General features: G+C 48.0%; 11 protein-coding genes across 11 annotated transcripts; 7 read left to right on the forward strand and 4 right to left on the reverse strand.

The window, feature by feature from the left end:
* Window positions 1-4045: 4045 nt before the first annotated feature.
* BU24DRAFT_1973 (uncharacterized protein) lies at window positions 4046-4642 on the reverse strand. Its single transcript, XM_033521778.1, has 3 exons — window positions 4377-4642; window positions 4223-4327; window positions 4046-4158 (listed from the first exon to the last, which is right to left on the reverse strand). The coding sequence occupies exons 1-3, from the start codon at window positions 4562-4564 to the stop codon at window positions 4134-4136; spliced, it is 318 nt and encodes a 105-aa protein (XP_033388818.1). The 5' UTR covers window positions 4565-4642; the 3' UTR covers window positions 4046-4133.
* Window positions 4643-5582: 940 nt separating this feature from the next.
* On the forward strand, window positions 5583-7120 carry BU24DRAFT_456553 (glycosyltransferase family 69 protein; the record flags this gene model as incomplete). The annotated part of the gene is made up of 2 exons (XM_033531446.1): window positions 5583-5880; window positions 5940-7120. 2 exons carry the CDS (start codon window positions 5583-5585, stop codon window positions 7118-7120), a joined length of 1479 nt encoding a protein of 492 aa, XP_033388819.1.
* A 149-nt stretch (window positions 7121-7269) lies between these two features.
* On the forward strand, window positions 7270-8030 carry BU24DRAFT_1984 (uncharacterized protein). Its single transcript, XM_033521788.1, has one exon. The coding sequence runs from the start codon at window positions 7419-7421 to the stop codon at window positions 7821-7823; it is 405 nt and encodes a 134-aa protein (XP_033388820.1). The 5' UTR covers window positions 7270-7418; the 3' UTR covers window positions 7824-8030.
* On the reverse strand, window positions 8030-8632 carry BU24DRAFT_1989 (uncharacterized protein). Its single transcript, XM_033521791.1, has one exon. It carries the CDS (start codon window positions 8570-8572, stop codon window positions 8237-8239), a length of 336 nt encoding a protein of 111 aa, XP_033388821.1. The 5' UTR covers window positions 8573-8632; the 3' UTR covers window positions 8030-8236.
* A 1525-nt stretch (window positions 8633-10157) lies between these two features.
* Window positions 10158-12847, forward strand: BU24DRAFT_403590 (uncharacterized protein; the record flags this gene model as incomplete). Its single annotated transcript, XM_033525580.1, has 8 exons — window positions 10158-10319; window positions 10411-10752; window positions 11024-11216; window positions 11246-11788; window positions 11840-11906; window positions 11983-12223; window positions 12269-12379; window positions 12443-12847. The coding sequence occupies 8 exons, from the start codon at window positions 10158-10160 to the stop codon at window positions 12845-12847; spliced, it is 2064 nt and encodes a 687-aa protein (XP_033388822.1).
* Window positions 12848-13571: 724 nt separating this feature from the next.
* Window positions 13572-14977, forward strand: BU24DRAFT_403591 (uncharacterized protein; the record flags this gene model as incomplete). The annotated part of the gene is made up of 2 exons (XM_033525581.1): window positions 13572-13674; window positions 13731-14977. 2 exons carry the CDS (start codon window positions 13572-13574, stop codon window positions 14975-14977), a joined length of 1350 nt encoding a protein of 449 aa, XP_033388823.1.
* Window positions 14978-16036: 1059 nt separating this feature from the next.
* On the forward strand, window positions 16037-17448 carry BU24DRAFT_456556 (uncharacterized protein; the record flags this gene model as incomplete). Its single annotated transcript, XM_033531447.1, has 2 exons — window positions 16037-16139; window positions 16199-17448. 2 exons carry the CDS (start codon window positions 16037-16039, stop codon window positions 17446-17448), a joined length of 1353 nt encoding a protein of 450 aa, XP_033388824.1.
* Window positions 17449-17925: 477 nt separating this feature from the next.
* On the forward strand, window positions 17926-19402 carry BU24DRAFT_403593 (uncharacterized protein; the record flags this gene model as incomplete). The annotated part of the gene is made up of 2 exons (XM_033525582.1): window positions 17926-18028; window positions 18084-19402. The coding sequence occupies 2 exons, from the start codon at window positions 17926-17928 to the stop codon at window positions 19400-19402; spliced, it is 1422 nt and encodes a 473-aa protein (XP_033388825.1).
* Window positions 19403-19775: 373 nt separating this feature from the next.
* On the reverse strand, window positions 19776-21277 carry BU24DRAFT_416169 (uncharacterized protein). The gene is made up of 3 exons (XM_033526384.1): window positions 20784-21277; window positions 20553-20714; window positions 19776-20458 (listed from the first exon to the last, which is right to left on the reverse strand). The coding sequence occupies exons 1-3, from the start codon at window positions 20878-20880 to the stop codon at window positions 20112-20114; spliced, it is 606 nt and encodes a 201-aa protein (XP_033388826.1). The 5' UTR covers window positions 20881-21277; the 3' UTR covers window positions 19776-20111.
* A 953-nt stretch (window positions 21278-22230) lies between these two features.
* BU24DRAFT_456559 (uncharacterized protein) lies at window positions 22231-22844 on the forward strand (the record flags this gene model as incomplete). The annotated part of the gene is made up of 2 exons (XM_033531448.1): window positions 22231-22240; window positions 22312-22844. 2 exons carry the CDS (start codon window positions 22231-22233, stop codon window positions 22842-22844), a joined length of 543 nt encoding a protein of 180 aa, XP_033388827.1.
* Window positions 22845-23984: 1140 nt separating this feature from the next.
* BU24DRAFT_438063 (FAD/NAD(P)-binding domain-containing protein) lies at window positions 23985-25883 on the reverse strand (the record flags this gene model as incomplete). The annotated part of the gene is made up of 5 exons (XM_033530236.1): window positions 23985-24014; window positions 24149-24616; window positions 24666-25231; window positions 25289-25667; window positions 25716-25883. The coding sequence occupies 5 exons, from the start codon at window positions 25881-25883 to the stop codon at window positions 23985-23987; spliced, it is 1611 nt and encodes a 536-aa protein (XP_033388828.1).
* Window positions 25884-26217: the final 334 nt, after the last annotated feature.

Below are 26217 nucleotides of genomic sequence, written 5' to 3' on the forward strand. Positions count from 1 at the left end.
AACAGCCAACTGAGTTGAGTAAACTTTTGTGAAGTTGAAGAACAACAGCCAGGCCAGTTTGATAAGAAGAAATACAACTCAGGAACAGTGACACATACAGACACACCCGAAGTCTCTTCCTCCCAGCCGTTCTTCCATTCTGCATTCACATCGCGAAAAGCATGCCATCATAAAGTCCTTTCAATCCCCATCCTCATCTCTACCGTCGCCATTTCTCCATCAAAATTTTCCGCAGATCACAATCTACTCGCACTTGCATCACATACACAGAACTCTTCACAACAAGACTGCCAGTATCTACACACCTATGCACATCAGACCTACCTCGTACCGCCTCCACATATTCTTGAGCCTCAAGCAGCCGCACACACACTCAAACGCCCGGGTACGAGTACCTCGGACACCGCAAACCCACACCGCCACCTCCACGTGCACCTAAAAAACCTCCTACACGCCTTTTGCAAACGTAGCGCAGCGGCAGCACACGCAATTCCCATACGCAGTTCAAATAAAGTACAGCTTGTTACAATACGGGCTCGTTACCCGCAAGAATACGAGCTCGTAACCCGGAAGTGGCCAAGCGGGTCCAGAAAGTCCGACTTCCCTGCATGACTCGCGCATCTTTTCCTAGCGAGGTTTGTGACGGGACGGGATTAGGATTCCCGTAGTACGACTAGATAACGGGGGGGGAATTCCGTGGGGGGGGGAGAACGTGAATGTGCAGGGTAGATTTGAAGGGAGGAGTTCTAGAAGGGTTTTTTTTTCTCCATAGGGGGAGGGGGATGGGTTAAGGGGCGGGAGCAGGGGGGTGCCGGGAGAATATAATATATATTATCGTGTATGTACGGAATGGGAAGAGTGTGCAGGAGGAGGAAGAGTAGAAGGATGAGGGTCGAACATGGGATGGCAGTTATCGTGGCAAGCGACGACGTGAAGTGAATGCTTGCTTTGCAATGCATTTGTACGGGTGTACCTGCATACGAGATGTAGGCGCGGGCGTGGGCGCAGGGAGGTAAGTTGAGTATTGGATGTACATACATAGTTCGGTGTCCGTTGACAGTTGCGGACAATGAGAAAACGATGATACGGAGCGCAGATAATTCTTCCGTGACGACATACCTACCCATTTACATATCTGCCTACCTGTAAATACTGCATGAAGCAGGGGGCGGCGAGAAGGGGCGTAGTCTCGTGGGCGGGCGCTTAGAAGCATCCACGCATACAAACCGAAATGGGCAATGCAGGTAGAAAGCAGACAAACTCCGTAGGCGTGGGTATTGGCACATTTGGCATTTGGTGTTGGATGCTTGAAGTTACTTGTATTTTCGGGTATCGTGAGGGGAGGAAGGATTGTTGGCATTGCGGCCAATACGCGTGAATAATCAGGGACAATAGAAGAAAAGCTTAGGGAGGATGTGAATCCTGGGATTGCACGAGGGATTATCCACAGAAGATTATTGGCGCATTATCGTTGTGTCGCGTGGGAAAGAGAAAGGGAGGACTGCTGGAGATGCGGAATTCTAAGTGTCTGCAGTTTGCAGTGCCGCACCAGCAATAGATGGCGCAGAACCCGTAGCGGCACATTACCATACTACATACCAATGTACTGATGGTAAATAGTGGTGGCAAGGCTGATGGTAAGAATAGCCAATGACGCCGTGAAACCAACAATATTGTATGTCTGTATTAGACTCTGAGTCTGTTGTTTAGAATCAGTTACTCATAGCTGTCTCTGAATGGATTGTCTCTTCTAAGAAGGGCGATGCGCAAGGGCGAGGGGCAATCACGATACTAAGTAAGTAATGAAGAGAAGATTGGGAAATCTACCTAAGAATAAGCAACTGGGCTGGTGACATCGGTTCTCTTCTTCTTTCAGCCGTATTCGTAGCTAGGGGAGGCAACATCGCATGCGCTCACTACATTGGTGCTGCTGTGCTTACTGGTGGCGTACCATCATCATCATCCTTACCTTGAAAAAAAAAAACGAAAAGAAAGGGAGAATGGCGATCGCTTCGTATTGTATGATGAAGCCCATCAATAATCGTGAGGAAATAATTGCAATTACGGAGTATACATTCACGGTTTCAAATGCCCCGAGGCGCATAGTTTACCTAAAACGGCAAGTATCCTTCTGCTCATCAGATTGTCTCATTTTCTGCTCCCGTCCTGTCAGAAATTAGACTCCCGTATGCGGCGGTTGTTCTGCTATGTTCTGCTATGTTCTGGATCGGTCCGATTTACCCAAGGATCTTCTAGAAAGCACGAGCCTGGCATCTTGGCCTCCAAGATCCTGCTGCGACTTTTGTTTGCTGTCTTTTGAGTGATTAATTATGATTGTCAACTGTGTGGTTACTTGTAGTTAGTTTCTGTCTACTTGTCTATGTCCCCTAAGGCGGGAGGCCAGCCAACCAAACCACCTAACCGCCCAACTACCTGAACCGATGGAGCAATGAAACCCATCGCCTGAAGCTCACCGATGTAAAGCCGCAATATTAGACACGATTGACGCTGGTATGCCTCAACTTGCCATTCGACATTCGACGGCCGACGGCGCAGCAAGCTGGCAGTTCGTTTTTTGTGTTTCATCACAGTTTGCCGCCGAGGTGGAATCATAGAGATGACACGCGGGCGGAGCTTACCAAACGGCGAGGGATCGTCGGAGACTGGTACTGTGTATTTGGTTGCAAAACGTGAGGCCTGGCTCGCGCATGGTTGGACTTTCGCATAGCATGATTTAGGTAGGACATTGATGGCATTATGAGGCATGCTGTGAACTATGTGGGTAGCAGGTTTAGTTGCTCCGTCAGGAACTACCTACGGAGTAGATATGACAACTATGGAGATTTGTAGTTCGAGTTGTCATTGTGCAAGGCCAGCGATGGCATCGTGGGTACCGCCCTTTCGAGGGTATTGTGCGCGAGCCAGGCAGCGGAGCGGCCGGGGATCTGAAAGCCAAGCATTGGAATTTCTTGACGCCGAGAAAAATAGGCTTAGCTCCCTACTGTAATTTTGCTTGTGAGTTGTGAGTGGAAGAAACACATAGCTACCAGCCTACCACGCAGTGCTCCGTACAAAGACGAGTAATGGAACTGATAACAGTGACTTGGCTAGGGTCCGGGGTCGACTGGGACTGCCTGATCCAGTTAACGCCCATCGCATGCCAATTCCTCACATCGCATCGCATTGCAAGATCTAGGTAGGCGACTCACGCAGGAAAGAGTTGATACTCGTAGTGTGTCCACGGAGTATGCGTTTAGTTGTACGAGTGTCTAATTGTCAATGTATGAGGTGTTATTTTCCGAAGATTCAGTTATTCTTGCAACAGAGTTAGCCGATCATGTCCACTAGTTAGGGACGGACAAGAGACAGACAGACTCACTAGAGACATGAGACAGCAGGCCAGAAACAAGAAACGCCATCAAGGGTCTGTGTGACAGGAACGGGGTTCGATTCGATTTGTACAAGTGCGGCGTAGACTGAGGGAGTTAGGATCGAGTGGGCAGGAGTCGCAATTAGGCTACTTAGTAGTATGAGGCTACGGACCGTTGGGTGGAGATTGCGCACTGCTCAGATGGCTTCGGCTGGTGTCAGCCTCAAAGCCCAAAGTCGCTCGGACCTGACACTGTATGGTACTTGTACACATTGGTAATTTGCACTCTGTATTGCGAAAGGGAGGGTTTTGGATACTTCGTATTCACCATGATAATTTAGATTGGCTAGATGATCGTGGAACAGAGATATGGCTGGAGTCAAAGGGGAGAAATGTTCGAATTGGGCGATGCATGTTTTAAGAAGATCATGCTATATAACAGAACATACTCCGTACATGGGAAGAGTCAATAAGATGAGGATGGCGATGATGCATGTGGGTTGTAGGATTGCGAATCTAGACAAACAACAATCCATAACAACCAGCATTACTTCCTCATGATTGGTCGATGATAGAGATGCTGACATGGTAGCGGAAAAGTGGACGGACAAAAGCTTGTCTGTCAATCTCAAATCTCACTTCGGTTCGCATCCATCCCCGCCAGGATCAGTTAGTAGAGAGACAAGGTACGCAGAAGTTATTGTGATTATTATTGCTTGTTCGCTATGCTTAGCTGCCCTGTGTTACGAGGCCATTCCCATAGCTATGGGTGCACCCCGGTCCATGTCCTATGTCTTCGTATTAGCTTGTTCCAGGCTAAAATGGAAACAAGATTTGACATTCCGTCCTCACCTTGTCCAATGTTGTTGATTTACCCTGGGAACTAAGGAACTGAAACTGGAAGTCCAGGTGGGAACTGTCCACCCACATACAGGTCGGGTTTTCTTATCAACAACACTAATCATTAGTCGTCATCGGAGTGAATGAGGTGAATCAAGTGATGTACAGCGAAATGTGCGAACGTGGAGCTACCAAGCACTTTGTCCAATCTCTTTGGGCACCCATCGTCTTGGGGAGAGAATATACGAAAGGGAAAAGAATAAAGCCGACAGAAAGAAAAGAGATGACTGAGCCTTTGAGTCCGGCCAGCAAGGTCTCCAATTCCCTTTCCCATGAGGCCCACGAGGCCATCATGCCGGGCCTTGAAGCAGTTGACGAAGATTGCGTGGACGGTGGACGTACGTACCTTGAGGCTAGTACTGTGTAGATGTGGATGAAGGATGCAGAATGTAGAAACGTAGACTACGGGATCGTCATTGGCCATTATAGGCTGCTGCTGCCAGTGGGTGGCGGCTGGTTGCCTTCGGGGCTACACAGTATTGTACAGCCCCAGCCCGCTCGTCTTACCACACCACCAAAAAACTATCACCACCATACCATACCATCAATACCATACCGTTCATCGACACTACCATTCAGCTTCTTCTCATGGTCATGAAGTAATCAAGCACTCTCGCTCACTTTACATGTCCCTTTCCCCACTATCCCATCAATACGCAAAAGGGTGACGCAAACTATTCTCGTTGACAAGGACATGGGTGGTTGTTAAACGTGCGTTCGGTCCCGTCCTCAAACCCCCCACCGCGCACAGCAACCGCATCTGGCCTTTCCCTCTAAATCCTCCGGACGGACACACAGACTCAAGTTAGGTGGTGGTAGTAGCTTTTAGGGAAGCTAATCTGTACGGCGTAGTAATAATGAAAGATAGCAGTTTAAATAATACCCCAAAGACCTAGCCAACAAAAGAGTTCATAAGCACAGCACTGCAGACACATACGCGCACTGCATACATAGTACATACAACCTGAGGTCGCACTACTAACCTACTGGTAGAGTAGAGTACCTAGACATCCACACAACCACACAACCACACATTACATACATATCATCCTGGCCGCCCCCCCCCGTCCCCATTCATCTTTTCTTACATCTACCACTACACTCTTCTTTTAACTTCGTCTTTTCCTTCTTTTTTTTCGTCCTCATTTTCGCCCCGCCCGTTCACTCGCTCACTCAATCACTCGCTCACTGTTCACTGACCCTATACTCGACATTCGCTACTTCACCAAAGGCACACCTTCCATGCATCATCACCATCACTGACACCGCTCTAACTGACTAACACACGGGAGCCCTCCCGCTCCAAGTCGCCATGCCTACTACTAGGAGCGTGCGCGCCCTCTTCCAGGCACTTATACTACTGTCCGCCATTCTCCTTCTTCTGGTTGGCTTCGGTTACTATGAGCAAGGCTACACCCTCCAGAAGTTTCAGCAGATAGCTGGTTCCGTCAGACTGCCTGGTGTTGGGTCGCATCCAGCTGAGGTTGCTGCACCCAGTGCATCTGCCGAATCGGTCGCATCTATCGCATCTATCGCATCTGTCGCACCCACCACATCTGCCGTACCACAACCATCCACTCCAGCTAAACCCGCAGAAACTCCCGTGGCAGGTAAGACTACTCACTATAATCGCCATACCTCAGTGACGCAGCTAATCATTCTCTTATAGAAGCCGACAAGAATGAGAAGGTGGAAGAAGCCCCCCAGAAGTTGCCCGCGGGAGATCCCGTCCTTCTCGAACAGGCACAAACCTACGTCAAGTCAATCATGGACTTCAAGAGGAAGGGTCTCCAGCGTCTCGAGTGTCCCGCTCTTGACGAGAACCGCTTTGCGTACCTTCGCCCGCAAGCTGGTTCGCGACCCAAGTACTTCTTCGCGCTCGATCTCTACAAGATCAGAGAATTGCTGCCCAGTACCCTTGGAGCCATTGTGGAGACCATGAAGTTCCTCGGTCCAAAGAATTGCGTCTTGTCCATTGTCGAAGGGAGGTCAACCGATGGTACCTACGAGGTACTGAAGGAGCTTGAAAAGGAAATCACGAAGCTTGGCAGTCGCTACTTCCTCCAGACCAGTGACATCAACCCCAAGGGCGAGAAGGTTGACCGGATCAAGGCGCTGGCCGAGCTTCGAAACATGGCCATGAAGGACCTGATCGATAATCCAGAGCACTATGCGGAGAACACCACCGTCATCTTCTCTAACGATGTCAGCCTTTGCCCAGAGGACGTCCTTGAGCTCCTCCACCAGCGTGTATACCAGGGCGCCGACCACGTGTGCGCCATGGACTGGAGAGCTACCGAAGACCCCACCTTCTATGACGTGTGGATCGCACGCGACATGTCTGGCGATACCTTCTTCAGGATCGAGGACAACGGAGCCTGGACACACGTCAACGCCCTATTCCCAGGTCACCCCGCAACGCTCGTGCGCTACAACGAGAGGAAGCCGTTCCAGGTCTTCTCGTGCTGGAACGGTATCGTGGCTTTCACGGCCGAGCCCATCATGCAGAAGACCATCAAGTTCAGAGGACACTACAAGGGCGAGGCCTTCCAGGGAGAGCCGAAACTGTTCGACAAGGATCTCTGGTATTACGGGTACGGAAAGATTGCAGTCGTACCTTCTGTTAACGTAGCATACGACAACCCAGACAATGCCATTTACGTCAAGAAGACGAAAGGGTACGCATCGGAAAGTTTCAAGAACGAGACCCCAGATCACAAAATCAATTGGGATCCTGCTCCGCCAGCGTTGGTAAAGCACATGCCGACACACACCCGACAGAAGTTCATTCCTTGGGACGAGGGTCTGCCAGAGAAGACAGAGCTCAAGGTAGCCAAGTCAGGCTCATAAATTTGAGGCTGATGCGGCCTTAAAGGGCCACTGGACTGGACGGAGGACTGCCTGATGGGTTTGGTCGTTTCGCATCAACCCCGGAAAATTGACTACCTGGAAATGGCAATCCCAGATCGATCCGGAAGCGAGGTCGCATCCCTCCTACGATCATTGTTGTATCATCCCACGCATACGAGCGACTGTCACGCCGCAGGACCGCCGAAGCTGAAGTGTTATTCTTACATTCAATGTCCTTTTCCAGGGTTCCTTAGACCTGGAGCTGTCATGGCAACGAGTTAACCTCTTGACATCGAGGATGATATGGCGGACCAAATTTTCCATGCTCTTTATGTTGTACCGTCGGTGCAACACCCATCCCAAGAGGAGGTGTGCGATACCTGAAGATATCCCCAATTCGACTCATACCTGCTGGGAATCAGCAATAACACCAATCACGATGCCAACAATGTCTCGCTGTCAGCAACATTGGCTCGCACGCGAGATGTTCATTGCGCTCTCTCTTCACCATTTGGAGCTGGTGGCGTACTCCAACCATGTCAACCTAGACCTCGCACGGCTGGAGGAGGCCTATTCCAAGGACACAGCTGCTTTTGCACAGTCTCGCGACAGAAATATGTCCGCCCATGGACATGCGCAGTTGAAGTTGAGTAACCCTCGCTGCGATACCCGAACCAAGCACGACCTCGCTACCGGCGCTTAAAAAAACCGGAAACATTGATCGCGCGACCATTGCCATATCGAAAAGGAAGGACGATGAGAAAATGCCTCTGCGCCGTACTGCCCATTCGACCAAGCCGTACTTCCAACCCGTCGCAATACCTCTTTGTGGGCATGTGGCACCGTGGTGGTCCATTGCATCATCTTCCTAATCAAAACAAAATACTCCGCGGAGAAATCGTGGCAAAATCCTCCCTTCCCCCGACGTTTCACAATAAAGGGGGGTGTGGTAGCCTCGCAATTAAACAAAACGGACAGGAAGAGTGCGCGCCTTGGGACGAAGGAAGGAGGCAAGCTTGGGCGTGCAGGCGAGTTGATCTGGTTGGCTGACCGACCTGTCTGGCTTATGTGTGGTCTTTTCCAGACCTACGTTACCGCGACGTTGAGCGGAACGCCTCAAGAACAAGAACAGCAGCGACAACATTTCCCATACACCAACGTCGGGGATTTTCTCATTTGGTGAGGGTGGGGACGAAGCAAGAAAATAGCGCCGTGTACACGCACACTGTAACAACATCCAAACATCCAACCAAACAATGTTTCTTTTTCCAGCAAGACGTTTCCTACGAGAAGAAAGATAGACAACAACAGGGGAGAAATTAGGCGCAAAGGAGCGGAAAGGATTCCATCAATTTGTTTCAAGTCTTGTCTACTTTTATTTCCGCAGGGAGTTCTGTTAAGGTGTATAGTATAGCATAGCGAGGCATAATATAGCATAGCATGGCATAGCATAGCGAAGTGTTTGTATAGTTAGCGGATATCGAAATTACATACTTCTACTTCACACGCACACTCTTTCTATCCTCGTCCACGTTCTATAGACCAAATCTTGCGATCTACGGAACTTGATCTACACTCTAGCTCAACCAAATCGTCTTCTTGCGAAACTGCAATGTCGTTCGCATACATTGACAAATAAGAATAGACATTTCAATAAAAGCAAGACCAAACCCACCTACCCACAACGCAACCACGCAAACCTTAACACCTCCCCGCGCACCCAAGGGAGTGGTTCACTTCGATTCAACTTATCGAGACCTCTGTAGGAAACTCTATCGACTCTCTGATTCACGTATACGAACAAACAGCAGTGGCGGTGGCGTTCGAGAAAGGGAGAAAAAGCCAGGCGCACAAACGTGAAACATACACACCTGCACATCTGCACTCGGAGCCACTCACCCCTTGGGTCGGTGTAGGTGTATGGCATGGCTGTTGGTGTGCTGGGTCTGTGGTTGTGTATGGGTGGCAAGGGGGACGTCCGTACATTGACTCTAGCGTTTGGTTTTGCATTGTCTAGATTGATGCTGGAAATTGGTAAGGGCGCATTTGGGCGTCTTCAAGGAGGAACCTCTAGCTCTCCATTTCCGCCCAGCATATTCAGGACACGGCTGAGCGTTCGCACATAAATTCCCTAGCGAACACGAAAAGTCATGCGCTGCGATGAACATCGTATAGGTATAGGCGAGATGCACATTCGTACAGCCGTATCGGCTCACCGTGAGAAACTGGAAATATCTCAAAGCACGGATTCGTCGTACGTGGGAAGAGATGAGAATAGTCGTAACGTGACCGGCGACGAAGTTATTTGTAATTAGTGTGATTTATATGGTGTAAGGTTGATAGAGGCGAGAAAAGTCCGCAGATGTACGAGTAACGTTCGCGAAGGTGTGAATGTGCAAAAGGGGGGGATTGACAGGTGACTGTGGGATATGGTGTGTCGGTGGACTTGTGTTCGGATCGTTCGAGAAGCAAACATTCTTGTGAGTTCGGAATCATCACGAGACGTTTCTGTGTCATCGTCTGGCTTTCGCGAGGTGCTTCGTGTGATGAACTTTAAAGTTTTAAGCGATGGTGTCGTTTGGATAAGACGAAGAGATTGGTAAATCACATATCAAATACGTTGCTGTGTAGTTGGAGTAAATTAAACGCCGGAGACAAGTCACTCAATCTAGATAGTAGCGAGATACTACTTATGCTTCCAATCCCTTCTTCGCTGTGTCTCTGCATCTTTGTAATACATCTTCCCGACGGGAACAGCTTCGGCACAGTGGTAGCCGATTATTTACCTAAAAACGGGCCATGATCAAGATATAACACTAGAGAATGAAATTAATTAGATGTCGTTCGATAGTTTCCCATATTGTGCTGTACTTCGTTACTGTCGTATTGGTCCAACTCCGACAGGCAACACAGCACATAGAAGCAATAGCAAGTGCAGCGGCCCTCAAGTATATTTGTATGATAAGTACCTCGCAACTGCTCATATCATTTACGCATCCACAGTCTTTCCTAAGGATACTCCAAAAATTGTCTGATCATGAGATGCTGGCCCGTGTTGTTCGTCGCGGCTGCGGCTGCTATGCCATGGACAAATATCTTATTCAACACGGCGAGTACCAAAAGTCTAGAACCTAGAGACGCCCCCAATCCACCCGGTGGTGAAAGTAGCATAATGTGTAGATGGTCCAACTGCGGAGAAGTGAGTTCAACTTTCCATCGAATCAACAGCATTATGCTACTACTACATCCACACTGCAAGAATTTGCACTAATTCTCGACACACCACATAGCCTTGCGATGCTGGATTTGAGGCGAAAACGATAGCAGGAGGAGAGCCCGGTAAGATAATGAGCAACCACGAACACTGCATGGACGAAGGATTCCAAACGTTCTGTTGTCCCACAGGCCAACCCACTCCCAACTGCCTGTGGCGAGGCCTGCAAAACGGTCAAAAATGCACGCCAGGCTGCGCTACCTCGGAGGTGGAGGTCGGATCTACGAAAACGAACTGTTCGAATGGTGGACATCAGACTGCATGTTGCTCAGATGGCCGTTCCGTTAGTGCATATTCGCAATGCAAATGGCATGGGTGTTCATTCAGTGGCAATTGGTGCAGCAAGGAATACCCTCAGGTCCGTTTGACAGCTTCGAGGGGATTTGGAGGAGAGGAAGCATGCGAGAACAGTCCGTTCAGATTACCTCCGTTACCCAAGTCTATCTCACTGATATCGTACCTAGATATGCTGCGAAGTTATTGCTGCCATGACGGAACACTTCCTTCGTCGTTCTTAGGCTGCGGTTGGTATTCCAAGGAGACGCACAGGTTCAGCGACAAAGTGTGCGAGCCATCCTGTCCCAAAAATTACGTCATGCTCGCTGTGCAAAAGCACAACTGCACAATAGGCGAGGAGGCATACTGTTGTCGCGGAGAAGTCAGAGGGGACCGCGACAATTATGTGGAAATATTTCAGAGGACCTTGGACTCGCAAGTTGGACTTGGTGTCAAGGTTGATACTTTGCATTAACTGCCTCACAGATATCTCAAGGACCGCCGGGAAAACAAATGCCCACCTGAGTCGCTTCCACCGATTGAATAGTATGTATGGAATTACTCTGCAGCAACAGATCGAACTGATTATATCGTAAACAGTGACCAGGATGTTAACTACGACTCGGCTGCCCCTGACGACACAGAGGAGCACTCACCGGAGAGTTCAAAACGATCAATTCAGGAATTTAGTCAAGATTGCAAGCACGATTGGCTAGTGCTTGTTGAGTATCTTGTCGCTGTCCTTGAAGCTAAACGTCGTGGGAACGAAGTTGGGGAGCAGCGCGAGATAATGAGAATCTTCGACAGTACGATGGATGGAGTAAAGTTTGTTCAATTGGTAGATTATCTCAAAATGCGTCCCCTAGAAACATCGCGGCGGATAATTTTGCGAGTATTAAGGGACCCCAGAAGATGGGGTGAGTTGGCAGAGGAGACAGCCAAAGAGACGTTAGGCGTGTGCTACCTACATCCTAACCTAGGACCAGACCACGAGACGAAGTCGACGAATACTAGCGGTAAAAGCAGCCTTCGTCCCCGCCTCATAGATGATAACTTAGGTAATCCAACTCAACCCGATATACCGTCTTTGGGCTGGATTTTGGCCGGTATTAACGCAGGTACTTCTATCACCCCTAGTGGATGGATATCCCAACTGATTCCTGCTGCAGGTGCTCTTTCATTCCATTACGCAAGATGGGAGTGGTACGCTGCGGTCCAAGGCAATGGAGAACCTGGGTACGTGTACCGCCGCATGGGATCACCCTTGTGTTATATTCTGTGGGTGTTGAACGTACAAGATACTAATAGACAGAAAAAATAGCCCATTTCTAGAGCTCGCTTATTGGATTGGCCCTCGTCGTGGAATGGATCCGACAGCTCAAGAAGAGAATTCGTATCTATTACACTATTTTCGAGATCATCGAGAAGACCGGCCAGATCACAAACACGTCAACAAATGGGTCGTTCTGCACCTTCACTTTTCGTCGCCAATTATATGGTTCGATGAATTGATATTTGAAGGAAGTCGTCTATTTGACATGTATACATCCATCGTAGGTTTTACGTGTGCGTCTGGGTGACCAGTAATGCTCAAACAGACTAAACAGTCCGCCATAACCGCGTATCATTCAAACAAAGCGTTTGATCCTGATGATCGCAAGACCCGCTATATATGGCACGTACCTGGCTGGGGTCCATACTGGCGCGTTGTGAGTATTGAAATCCTGCTTCTAATTTGCCTACGCATGAACGACTGAGATGAGAAATATTAGCAATGGAATGATAAAAACGGGCAGGCCGTGAATTCCCGAGCCAAATTCTCCTGTCCCAGAGGTAGCTCCATTAACATAGGCCCGGGTGGAATGGTCCAGGATACGGGTCACATAACTTCCAACCAAGACCTTCGTATCTTCCTGCACAACTTATGGTCCCAAGGATACCTTCGTAAAGAAGGGCTGGTGCCCTTGTTCAAAGCCCCAAAAAGTGATGGTGGTCCTCACTACAATCTCGTTCCGGAAACTTTGAATGGAGGATTTAAGGATGTTTCGCTACCGATTGATGAACATAGAGATTGGAAACGCATTGAGGACCTTTTCAATATCCCATGGTCGACGAACTTTTACCTTGACAATGGGGCTGCGAAGTACGATATCGATTTCCAAAATAACTTTGCGTAGTCCGAAGATAATACAAATTGGAGCATTAAAATATCAATGATAGATTGGTTTCAGTGATTTGGCAGATTCTAGGGAATAGAGTATGCATGTCAGCTGCGAAATTCTCGCATATAAGTGCTATAATCTTTTGAATTCACTTGGATTCTTCACCACGTGGATATGTCAAGCCCGGCCAGAATAACTGCCAGCTGTACTCGATCCAGTAGTGGCATGAGTCTCACTCTCGCTGCCACGGGTCAGTATCCTACGCAATCAACCTGATGGAGAATTGGTTGATTGCAATCAGAATACTGAATTCGAATTCAACCGAGAAAGCTATCCAGCCACTGAGGGTAGGGAGATTAGCTCCTTACAGAATATCCCAGGTAACAGTGCATCAGGTAATCAAGCATCACTACCGGATGAGATAGTTGTCCACTATAGATGAGATTGAGGAGAGAGAGCCCTTGCACGGTTGCCTACGTTCACTTCTTGGTGAAGGTCAGTTGGTGGTCCTTGCACGTGGCCACTGAAGACATAATCAATGAAGACATAATCAATGAAGACATAATCATTCATTGTTCATTGAACTTAACGATAGTTTGAAATCCATGAAGATTAATGCATTGTTCACTTTGAACTTACCTGTTGCATTAAGCTTTGATTTGAGCTATAAGTACCCCACATTTTGTCTTCATCACTCCACAACCTTACGACGTCAACAACTTGATCTGTTTCTCCTCCAATGTCTCTACTAAGTATTCCTACTGAGATACTAGACCTCGTCGTACAGTTCTATGTCAACGAGGTTGGAATTGCAAAGGCTTGGTGTCGACGCGATGTTTGCAGTAAGTTCCCAGTCTAACTATAACCTTTTGATAACATACTAACGAACGAAAACTAGAAACCTTTAAATCAGTCATAGAATACGAAATTCTAGCGAAGCAACCAGGGGAGGCATTTGGACATGTGTTCACAGGTTTCGAAAAGCTCGTTCTGACGCACAGCCATCGGATGCAATACCTTCAATATCGAACCAAACAGCCGAACTGTGACCGTCCGATCACTGCACAACGATTAATGGACCTCTGCGCTGAACTTGATGAGAATTCGAAAGAGAAAGAAAGTCGTCTACAAGAGCAGTCGCTCATGACTCTTTGCAACGTCGCCGCCACAATCAATTTTAATATACTGGAATTTAAAACATCCAGTCAACGTGGTTATGAAGATGATGCAATTGTCAGCAATGCAGATAGAATTGCTGCCGCTATTTCCGTAGGGAATAATCACTGGCTCCAGAAGTTGATCCTTGATCACCCAGGGGATATGATAGAGCACTCGACTGTACTTGGCTATCCACTGGAGGCTGCTGTAGTCGGGCCGCAGATGGCTTCGCTGAAGGTTTTGCTTGAACATCTAACGAGAATCGAACAATGGACCAAGGAATCGAAACGCAAGGTAGAGAGAGCAATTCGTGGAGCAATGACAAGAGCGAAAAGACAAAGACTTGAAGTCATCGAGGTTATCATTAAATCCATCAAGAAAAACCACGATGATATCTATTTGGACCTCATAGAGGAGTCGTGGGACCTGGTAACAGCTTTGGGGGATTATGGGCTCATAAAGCTCATTTGCGATCATCTTCCACCACGCCCACAAAGCAGCGTCACTCTGAGTTCATATCATCTTATTAGGCTCGGATTCGAAGATATTGTCAGAGCACTTATCGGAAAAGGATATCTTAAATATTTGCAAGGTTTTCATATGGTAAGCGCCATAGAGCATGGACAAGCGGATATGCTACGTCTCCTTCTGCAGCACGGTTATCCACCGGACATGCCATGGGGAGGCCCGGATAAGTCTCCTCTATTTTATGCTATTCAACTTCGTCAAACTACTGCCGTGAAGGTACTCCTGGAACACGGTGCCAAGACAAACATCAATGTCGATGATGTTTTTACCATGTACATCATAGCGTCTAAGGACAGGAGAGATAAATGGACGCAGGCTGAAGCTGATATACGAGAGCTTATCAACGCTGCTGGCGCCACACCGCACAATGCGGACACAAAAGAACAAGACCTACGATGGAAAGGATCTAGTATACCGGCGGAATGGCCACCGCTCAGAAACCGTGATTGGCGCGCTTGATTAGCTGCCTCTCCTTATGTCTACTTATCGGAGGGGGATTTATCTAGTGCACGACTTCTGGGGTTGCTGTTGTGGTGCACGGTTGCAAAAGTCCGCTCTGGAGCTTGCTATTCGACATGGGCATACTGCTGTTGCAGATATGTCCATTGAAGATTAAGCCAACGTAGACTTCAATTGCAATGATTATCGTGAAGCCAAAAGGATGATAGGTATAGTCAACAGAAGCAGGCTAGGGAAAGTTGCTGAACGTTTTTCAGGAGTGACGAAGGCTGACTATACCGTATCATGATTTGATCCCAAATGGATTCGATGATAGTCATGGAAAATGCATAGAAACAGGAGCAAGATGATTGGATCTTTTACCAGTTGTCTTTTCTTACTTCACTGAAGGCATTACCTAAGATGACCTATGAGCATCATCAAGGCATTAAATAAGATAAAGTATAACATCATTGATCCAGGAGCGAAGCATATCCCTTCACTTTCGCCGAGCCTTTCACCATCTGCAAGTAACACTAAAGTGAGATGCTAGATCGTTCTTGGTTACTTGGCAGATTCTAGAACCTAGAACAATGTGCGTGTCAGTTGCAGAACCTTTACATGCAAGCGATATGGTCTTTCGGATTCGGAACAAGTCTTCACTACGTGGTCTTTGTCAAGCCCAGCCAAGATAGGCTCCGAGATCCAGTACAAGGAAATCCCATCTCATTGTCACAACGATCTTAGTCTGCTACGAAAGCTAAATTTAGAACGTTAGCCTTTATTCAGTCTGGTATTGGATAATGATTTCAATGAAGACAAAGACTTTGTCCATTCTCAACTTACCTGTTCCTTTGAGATCAATGACGAAAAGGGATTATGTTGTTGATTGTGAACCCATGGGTTGCTCTGATATCAACGAAGGACATCACATTGCTTGATATGCACTTACCTCTGACTTACACATTGCTCTGGTATTTAAGTATCGAGCTCGTATTTGTCTTCATCACACCATAACCTCCAAACAACATTACAACACATACCTGACAGGAATAACAGTTCCACGTACATTCTACTATAATGGGTTTGCTAGACTGTACACCTGAGATTGTGGAACTCATCATCAAGTTGTACGTCAACGAGGTTGGCATATTGGAAGCCTGGTCTCGTCGCGATGTTTGCAGTAAGGTCCCAGATTCAAAGGCGACGTTCCTCGACAATGTACTGACAGTAGATAACCAGAAACCTTCAACTACTTTATAGAATACGAAGTTCTAGCGAAGCAACCAAAGCAAGCATTTTACCGCACCCCTCCAAAGTTCATACTACAAGGTTTGACGCACAGCAAGCGTATGAAATACCTTCAATATCGAATCCAGCAGCCAAACAACGCTCCACCGGTAATCTCCTTGAAATTGAGGGGTATCAACGCCGAGATTGTGGTGAAATTGCAAGAGAATGAAGGCCATCTACAAGAACAATATACTACGGCTTTGTGTATAGCGGCCCTAACCGACAATCCAGGTATACTACTAAGAGGGTACGGAACACGGGACGGAACATGGCAATATGATGACGAAGAGATTGTTAGCAATGTGGACAGAATAGCCGCTGCTGCTTCCATAGGAGACGAGCGAGCTCTCCGGAGGTTGATTCTCAATCATCCAATGGATGTATTGGAACGGTCAGACGCTCTTGGCTTCCCACTCCAAGCTGCTGTGGCTGGAGGACACATGGCCTCGGTCAAGATGGTGCTTGACCTTTTCCCAAAGCTAAAGTTAGACGATCTAGACACAGTTCAATTGGAGCTTGCGCTTGAGGGGGTCGTGAGAAAAACGAAAAACCATGACATGATGGAGCTCATCTTCGAATGTCTCGGCAAAACCCATACCGCTATCTACGCAAGTATTGTAGAAGAATCGTGGGAGACGGCACTCTATAAGGAAGACCGTAGACTCCTAAACACCATTCTCAATCATCTTCCGCAGCTCCAGGAGGACGAAATGGAGCTTTCGGAAGATTGGGGCTTCGACCAGCTTTGCAACAATGGCTTCGGAGACATGGCTAGAAGACTCATCGAGAAGGGATATTACATCCCCCCGGGCAGGTTCGACCCACACTCAAACCCTATGCTTAGTGCCATAAAATATGGACAGGCAGATCTAGTAACTCTTCTTATAGAGAAAGGATATCCAGTGGACGACTTCTGTGGTTGCCGTTGTGGTGCGCGATTACACGAGTCCCCTCTGAAGTTTGCAGTTCGTCATGGTCATACTACTGTTTCAAACATACTCATTGAACATGGAGCCAAGGCAGACTTTAATTTTGACGAGTATCGTCGCGAAGCTGCAAAGGATTGTCCAGAAAGTCAAAAGAAGCAGGCTGAGATATGTTGTAGAGCGTTTTTGCATGGTGGTGTTTTGCATGGTGGTGTTTTGCATGGTGGTGTTTTGCATGGTGGTGGTTTGTATGGTGGTGAAGACTCGGAATAGCTTGGGCACAAATAAATCTTATGAGCATGGGAAACATATAGAAAAAAGGAACTGGACGATTCTTTCCGTCGTTTTTCCTTACTTTAATAGAGTTATTAGCTAAGATGAACTCTGGATTTTAATTTAACCAACACTGAAGCACTCCTTTACCTACACCATGTCTTTCACCATCTGCAAGTAACGCTAATGTGAGATTGCTTTTGTTCCTTGTCATTCCGCAGATCAGATCAGTGGAGGTAATTTGCGTTCGTGCCGTCTCACCGCCAGTGGCTGCTGTTCGCCTCGCGTTGGGTTTCGAACTACTACCTTTTCCTTTACCTTCACTACTACTCCATCACCACTCCACAACCTCGTTTCGCCATCCAGTATATTTCAAAAGCCTCATACTTAACTCGTACCTCTATCACTTCGCAGCCTTACATAAAGCTCCTCACACACCCCCAACCGCGATAGCAGATTGAACAAGAGCTCACTACCATGGATCTACTCGATGTTCCGCCTGAGGTTCTGGAACAAATCATACGACTCTACGTTGATGATGTGGGCGTCGTCAAAGCCTGGCTTCGACGCGATGTTTGCAGTAAGCATTATAGTCACGTTTCAGGTTGTGACTTTGTGTTGACCGAGGATACTAGAAACTTTCAAGTCCTTCATTCAATTCGAGATTCTAGCGAAGCAACCACTTCAGGCATTTCAAGGTGTTTCGTTTACTCCGCTTACAATCTATCAGCGAGGGGAATCTACCTACTCTCGAGGCATGTACGACCCTTATCGAACTCATTTCCTTGCAATCCGAAGTGAAAACGTCCATATTCGAAGTGAATATCTCCAATATCGAATAAAACAGCTGAACGGCTGCCACCCTTTCGTCCCCTCGAGTATACAGGCTATTGTCAATGATTTCGTGGAGAGCTCAAAAGACAGGCAAAATTACCCCATGGAAAAATGCATCGAGATTCTGTGCAGGGTAACATCGAATCTCCCTATATGGTCGCTTCTTTGGCGTTCCTGGGATAGTAGCAGTCATAATCTCGATGGCTCACGTGTTTGCAATGTGGATAGAATTGCAGCAGCAGCCTCCATTGGGGATCTACACCTTCTCCAGAAGTTAATTCTCGACCATCCTTTGGACGTACAACAGGAGTCAGTTGTTCTTGGATACCCTCTTGAATGTGCTGTAATCGAGGGAAAGGAGGGTTCGGTCGTCCATCTTATGCACAATCTTAAAAAGACCAAAAAAACGTATCGGGTTCGAGATCTTCTCCACAGAGCGATAATTGCAGCGATGCGTATGAAAACCAACTCAACTCTTGAGCTGTTACTTCATATCGTCCAAAAGGATCACAAGGCATTCTGGCGCGCACGTGTGGTTGGGTGGTGGGCGATTGCAGCCGCGGCAGGGCGTAAAGATCATATCGAAACGATTCTTAACACACTTCCATATGGCCATAGCCATGAGAATCAACGGCGGATGAATGAGTCATTCAGATACATCTGTAAGCGCGGATTTGGAGACATTGCAAAGAGAATAATCCAGCAAAGGCATATCGACATCTCCCCTCAGCATAGTCCCTCCCAAAGTTACTTGATGAGCGCCATTGAGAATGATCAAACAGACCTTATACCTTTACTTGTAGCGAGAGGCGTTTCAGTGGAGAGGTTCTCGGGTCGCCGTGGCTATAACCCAGTAGGACAATCCCCTTTGAGGTATGCTATTCGAATCCGATCAATTGCTCTCGTGAAGATCCTTCTTAAACAAGGAGCCAAGACAAATATCGACATCAACCATTGGCTTCGCAAAACCGCAAGCGAGCATCAAACAGATGAATCGAAGCAGGCCGAGGCCGACATCATAGAGCTTTTCAAAGTTGCTCGCGCAGCACAGTCCGGACGCAAAGGAACCAAGTCGACTCCCACAAAGCAACATAATCTAAAGCGCAAAGCAGAAAACTAGAGTTCAGCCCCGGACTCTACCATTTGCAGTTCTAGCATTGCGATCCATGCTGGGCCATATGCCTTCCCTCATATGTCTGAGATGGGAAATGAGCAGCCATTCACCCCCGTGTCATGTGCTGAGAATGCAATCAAGCCAACGGGACCCAGCACCTTGATGTTTCAGGATGACATCCCAAATTTCCTTTCGTCTTCTCTTTTTTCCAAGTTATTGAGGGTGGAGTTTCTTCGAACCGGCGTTTTGGGATTACTTCACAGTCGGCCGAGACGCAGTCAGATCAATGGATCATGGCACATTGGTCTTGCGGGGCGACTGCCTTTACTTCTCACCTCTTCTCTTTTTTTCGATCGTAGGGAATGGGGTCTCTTGGAACCGGGCGTTTTGGAATTTCTTTCAGCTTTCTACGGGCTCTGCTTGTGCGCTGGGCATGGCAAAGGGGAGTGCTGCATCCCGGGCTGGTAGTGGAAATTGGAATTGCTGCCGGAGCATGCTCTATCAAAAGTTATGCACATGGAATCAATTGAAATTTCTTCTGACAATGGATGCCAAAGGCTACCTAGGTATACCGAGCGAATTGACTTCTAAATGAAAATAACCACCTTAACATAATCTTACGGTTTCTGAGTGATATATATACATACAATATTTCCCAAACACCCCCGCAGCACACTCCCTCTCTTTCCCTCATCCTACACATACATCCATCCTCCTAATTCCCCAACCTATTCGCCCCAACATCCAACGCAATCTCCCTAAACCCCACAACCTCCCTCTTATCCGCCGCCGCCCACGCCGCCAGCAGCGCCGCCGCACCCACGATCAACGCGCGCGCGAAGTTCAGCGTCGCCCACTTGTCAATCAGCGCGTGCACTGTCTCCTCCTTCGCGACGCCGGCTTCCGCGGCCTTGTTGTCGAGAGATGTGGCGGCGAGGGAGTCGGCTTTGGCGAAGAGCTTCTTGTTGGTGGGCACGATGAAGGCGTAGGTGAAGGGGACGATGCTGGGGAGGAGGACGGCGGCCGCGACGTTGAGTTTGAAGGCGAGGGATTCGGGGGCCTCTGGGGATTGGGTGTTAGTTTTCTGTGCTTCCGCGTCCTTCGGCTTTCTCCTTGTTTCATTTTGGGATATGTAGTTGGGGGAGACGGGACGTACGGTTGTAGGCAACGTATGCGGCGGAGAGACCGCTCGCAATGGCGGTGATGGGGCCAACGATGTGTGCTGAGTTATACATTTTGACCCATTGGCGGGCAGCTAGGGGAGCGGGAGCTTCCATAATGGTAGGACAGGCGCCGTAGGAGAGGAACGCATTTTGGCCTTTGCAGTTGAAGGTTTGTTAGCTATGTGCTTTGGGTCGTCAAGGGTGAATGCACAAAGCTTTCCTACCGAAGACAAATGCACTTCCGGTAATTCCGACGAGTTGAGCTACTCGGAAGAGCACTGGAGGCTGTTGTGTGAACAGCTGGCCGAGTGAGTCGGACATGTTTGCGATGGTGTCGATGGAAATTTGGTGGAGGAGAGCGGTAGGGCGGGAGAGTGGGTGGAAGTGAGGGGTGTTCTTCAGTTTTATAGGATCTGAAAGCTATTCGTATGAGAGCTCTGTTTGATGAAGCTTAGGCAGCTAGAACATTAGTACTTGCGCTATAAACATCCTTTTAGGCAACCCTTGAGCTCCGGTTTGATCGTGCCAGGATTGGTTGTTTGGAATGTGAAGTTGTATATCATTATGAGCTCATGATCTGGTATATATGACCATAGCTACACAGGTGATGCAGCAATTGATTGATCAATTTTTGTCAAGAGATTAAAATTACCATTGGAGTAATTCATTGATGATATTAGACACGGTCTAAGCCATAAAATCTGTATTTGATGGTTGTTCTGAGGTACGTTCGAGGTGTAGAAGGGTCACGTCATGGGTATTCAACGTCGGCGTAGAAAAGCTCCGATCGGTGCCGAGATCGCCATGCTGGACCTCCGATTCCCCGCTGTTTGCCATTCTATGAACATGAACACGAGTATGGAGTATGAGTACTACGGGGAGAATAAGTTACTCTCTGCGATCAGCAATTGATAGCTAGGAGAGAATTGAGCGGTGATAAGGCTTGAATCGAAGTGTCAAAGCATCGATGTCGGAGATTAGTCTGTGTTTCTGCATGACCGTAGGCTCAATCGTGACCTACATAAAGAACAGTAGATCGCAATGAGCATGTTGATGCATTGCAATGGAGTTACATATTCCTAAGGTTCTTGCTATTTACTTGATTTTTCAGACGCTTTGTATATACTCCCACATATAAGCAAGTGTACAATTCTAGAAGAGTATCTCCTTGATTCTTTGTCGCTATTCTTATCCGGTTAGTTCGAAGGGAGGAGGTAGCAACCCCACCTTCAAGTCCGACAAACAGGTACTCACAGCAATAGAGTCATGGATATACCTTCATCTTGCAATGATCCATGGTCAATTCAGAAATGTCGACCCATCTGTGAAATTGCAGCCTAGATTGCGATATTTCCCTAAAAGGCAACCTAAAACATGTCGCTAATAACCTGAAACAGAATGTCTATGATGACAGTCGTTGCGGATCTTCGACCTCACGACTTCATTTCATCCCATTCCCTAACAACTCATATCTGCAATTTTAGAAACTCACCTCACCTAGTCATAATATTTTGAATCTCTACTGATAGACGGAGCCGAAAACATTCGCTTGAACAGCCACCCTTCGTTACGCGCCCAGAACGCTTGCTCGCTCACACAACCCGTTGAGATCACATCATAGACTCACCTCCAGCATCAAGACTTCCTGAACGACACCACCAGCCATACAAGATGTCCTCATGTACGTTCACGCTCTCACTCTCACCTAAGACCCTCCTCCACCTCAACCATCCTTACCAACTCCACCACCAGTCTTCAACACCACCGCAAAGCTCCACCACGTCACCACCCTCCCCCACGGCGTAACCTTTCCAACCGCCATAACCCACCTCCAAAACCACGACCTCCTCATCCGGCTCGACCCCGAACTCGCACACTACGAGACGCTCCCCTCCCCGCCCGACACCCCGCAGACCAAACGCTACAAAGTAACCGACCACATGAAAGCGCTCCCAGCCGGGCTGTGGGACTCAACTGTAACCTTCGAATCGCTTCTCACGAACACGGACGACGGCGTGGAGTGGGTTATCAAAGCGCCGCTCGGGCTCGTGCAGCGCACGACGTGGAAGCTCGTCAAGACGGCGGAGGTGGTGCGGGGCGCGGACGGCGAGCACAACGACGAAGGGGGCGAGGGGAGCGAGTGGAGTCTCGTGGAGGATGTGGAGATTAGTGCGTCGAGGTTGCTTGTCGGGACTGTCAAGGGGAAGTGCGAGGAGAATTGGAGGGGGATTCATGGGAGGTTTGTTGGGCATTTGAAGGAGGGGGGTGGAGCGGGCGCGTCATAGTGCTAGGGGTTGAGGAGCAAGAGTTGTTGTTCGAAAACGAGGGTTGGGAGGTTGTGAAATGGAATGTAGGTATATAGTGGCAACAAAAAGGCATATCTGATACATACGACCATTGGACATTGAAAACAGGGCTTCCCGTTCGCTCAGCCATACTTAAGCAATGTACCGGCGGACTAGTAGTTGAGTGGGTGACCATCAGCGAATCCCCGCTGTTGTATGTTTTTTGCTCTTTTTTTCGCCCTTTATCTTGCTATTTTTTTTTTTGATCGCGGAGCATCTAAAATCAGGACAGCTGTTGGCACGTTGGTTGCTTTGTGAGTTCGGCATTGGAGGGGAGATGGCTGTTTTGTGTGGCGCTATTCGTAGACTTTTGACTCACTTTTCTACTCCCTTCATTTTGCCTTCCGTTACTTCTGTTAGCTCCGCAGTACCTTGAATATCTCTCTCCACAAACGGCGTCACTGGCTTCGTCTCTCTGTATCATTGGGATCCCCTGGGCTCTTGGTGGCCGGATGGGGTGTATCAAGATGAATCAAATAGGAGGGCATGACCAGGACCTAGGGCTTGTGCTGGGTATAGTTTTTAAGGCTTGAGCTACAGCATCGACCGTCGTGATGTCATCACCATATCGAACATTTGTGACAATGTTTCTTTCCTTCCCAACTTATCCTTACCCTAAGAGGGAAATAATATCCTCAGTACATTTTCATACAGTCACATGTTTGTGAATTTCTAGGACCCTACTGTGCTGAGCTGTCCCCAAAACCATGACTGGCCTGCCCTTCCAGTGCTTGACTACGAGATTAAGAATGTGTCCTACAATTCTGGGCTACCGCCGCACCAGCCATATATGCGCCATGCACACATTTCATCTCAGCAAGCGAGCGATCTTCACCTATAAAATGATCTCTTGCTGACCCTGTTCACCTTCAGCGCCTCCTCGAGTACCCTCAAATTTTCCCAGACAGTGGATCTCTTGTCTAATTCGAGATTTTGAGGTCCACTACGGATGGACGTGCTTTGTCCGGTTTAAGTCTTCTATAAAAAGCATGATATCCTTAGTAGCTACAGAGGCTCGTGTGTATCAATATAGACGCTTGTTATTCTACTACTGCAAATTATCTTATAAGGAAACTTGTTCTAGACATTCTTGACGATGTGTAAAAAGATCTAAATTCAATACAGAACTTTCATGATGTTGTCCATGGAATATTATTTGCAATAATCAGATGCCAGTCGCGAAATAATACAATCGTGGCAAGACACCCAATAGCAACCACTGCGGGCAGGCTGAAGACCCTCACCCAGAGTGACACCGTAGATAAAGAACCCACTGGCTTGGGTTTTGACGACGAAGGGGAATAGACGAAATCCTCCCATGGGATCCAGAAGCTACGAAGCCAGAATAGGAACATCCATTGGGGATACATCTGGGTATTCCGGCCGGTATGAGGGTCAATAAACCAGGACGTGCAACCGGTACTCCAGACAAGGGCTTTGCATTTCTCTTGGATCCAGGAATTGTCCCTTAGCTCAGCCTCAGGCTTCACCCTAACCGATTGAGCACCCCCTGAGCTGATTCTGGGTCTCTGAACAGCGTTCAGTATCGGCTTTATGATCCTGAGAATGAAGTTGATCTGGCATTCCACAGTGTAGATTACGGAAAGATGACCCGTGATCGTATTGGGCCCCATTAAAGTAAAGAAATTCGGGAATCCGGCGATGCATGTCCCGAAATATGCAGAAGAAGTACCATCACTGACCTGGTCCCACTTTCCAACAATCAGAATTGTTCACAAGCTCATTGGTGGGGATTCTTACGTGCTGCTGCAAAGTGATGCCATTTTCGCCAGTGATCTTCATCGGGAACAAGAATCTATGCGTTTGAAAACCTGTCGCTAGCACAATGGCATCTGCGTGAACAAATCGTCCGGAGGTTGTAGATAGCCCATTTTTTGAAATTTTCTCCACAGGGTCATCGTAGACGAGCTCGACGTTTGGCTGATGGAGGCTTTCAAGATAACCCGTATCATTTACTCTCCTCTTGCATCCGATGACGGTCTTAGGAATCAGTGCATCGCGGTAACGTTCGGGCGCAGTTTGGCGAATGTATGCTGATGCGTCTTCCGCCCACTTAGCTCTAATCTTCTCGCCACTCTTGATATTGAAACCTTGAAAACCTAGCTCTTTGTTGAAATAGATCCACGCACGGTAGAGTCTCATGACGCCTGGTACCCATCGCATCGCCCACTTGAACGACCGAGAGTACTCTGAGTTGACACGTTTGGCAAGCCAATGGGCTTGTCGGCTGAATTGTGTTACTTTATGAACCGCTCCTGTGCCTTGGCTGATCGCAGGAACGATTTGAGTGGCACTGCATCCGTTTCCTTGTTTTTTTCTTTAGTCTTAGCCAGCACCAGAGCTTACAATTGACTTGCACGCACCTATGATGACAACATCCTTTGATACCCAGTCGAAACTCGTGTCCCATTGCGCTGAATGGAACAACTTACCATTGAATTCCGCTGCGCCGGGGATATCACAATCTCGTGGGACGGACAATGCACCCACGGCAGAGATGAGAATCTTGCATCGTTTATGTCGAATAGCCTTCGTCTTTGTGTCCTGTACTTCCACAGTCCAGGTGGAAGAGCCTTCATTCCACGCTGCACTGATCACAGCAGCTTGATACTGGACTCGCGGAAGTATCTTATACTTCTCTGCCACCGAGCGAAAATAGGCATGCAGCTCAGGTTGCATAGGGTAGACCTGGGACCAATCTGGGTTGAGCGCGAACGAAAATGAGTAGAAATGAGACGGAACCTATCACGGCGTCAGCGTTTGCTTGGTGATATCACGTCGCCGGCATACATCGCAGCCGCAACCCGGATATGTATTCAAAGCCCATGTGCCACCTATGTCGTTGCTTTTTTCAATGATCTCGAAGTTGTATGTGCCAAAACGGCGGATGAGTTGGACCGCAGTACCAATCCCAGACAGGCCAGCGCCGATGATGAGCACATCAGTATCAAGAGACATGATTTGAACGAATTCGAGTATTCAAGATGCTGTAACGTAACTTCACAAATGCAGCATTAAGTACCTACTTAAGAGCAACCTTCCTGATCCTTAGATGCCGGGCCCTTGACAGCCTATTGTTAACCTTACTCAAGAAAGCTCTCTTTAAGCATATCAGATGCCAACATGACCTATAGAAGTTAGAAGGCAGTTGGCCCATATTTTACAGATCGCGCATGGAAGTATCTTGGCATTACTTCTGTATACAACTCGAATCCCGAAAGTGTAGGGTAGTTACAGTTTAGTGCGAGGGTCGGGCTTGCAGCTTTGTTCGGATAATTTACCCCTTCAGGCT

The sequence above is a fragment of the Aaosphaeria arxii genome (assembly GCF_010015735.1).
Source record: "Aaosphaeria arxii CBS 175.79 unplaced genomic scaffold BU24scaffold_1, whole genome shotgun sequence".
Classification (NCBI taxonomy): Eukaryota; Fungi; Ascomycota; class Dothideomycetes; order Pleosporales; genus Aaosphaeria; species Aaosphaeria arxii.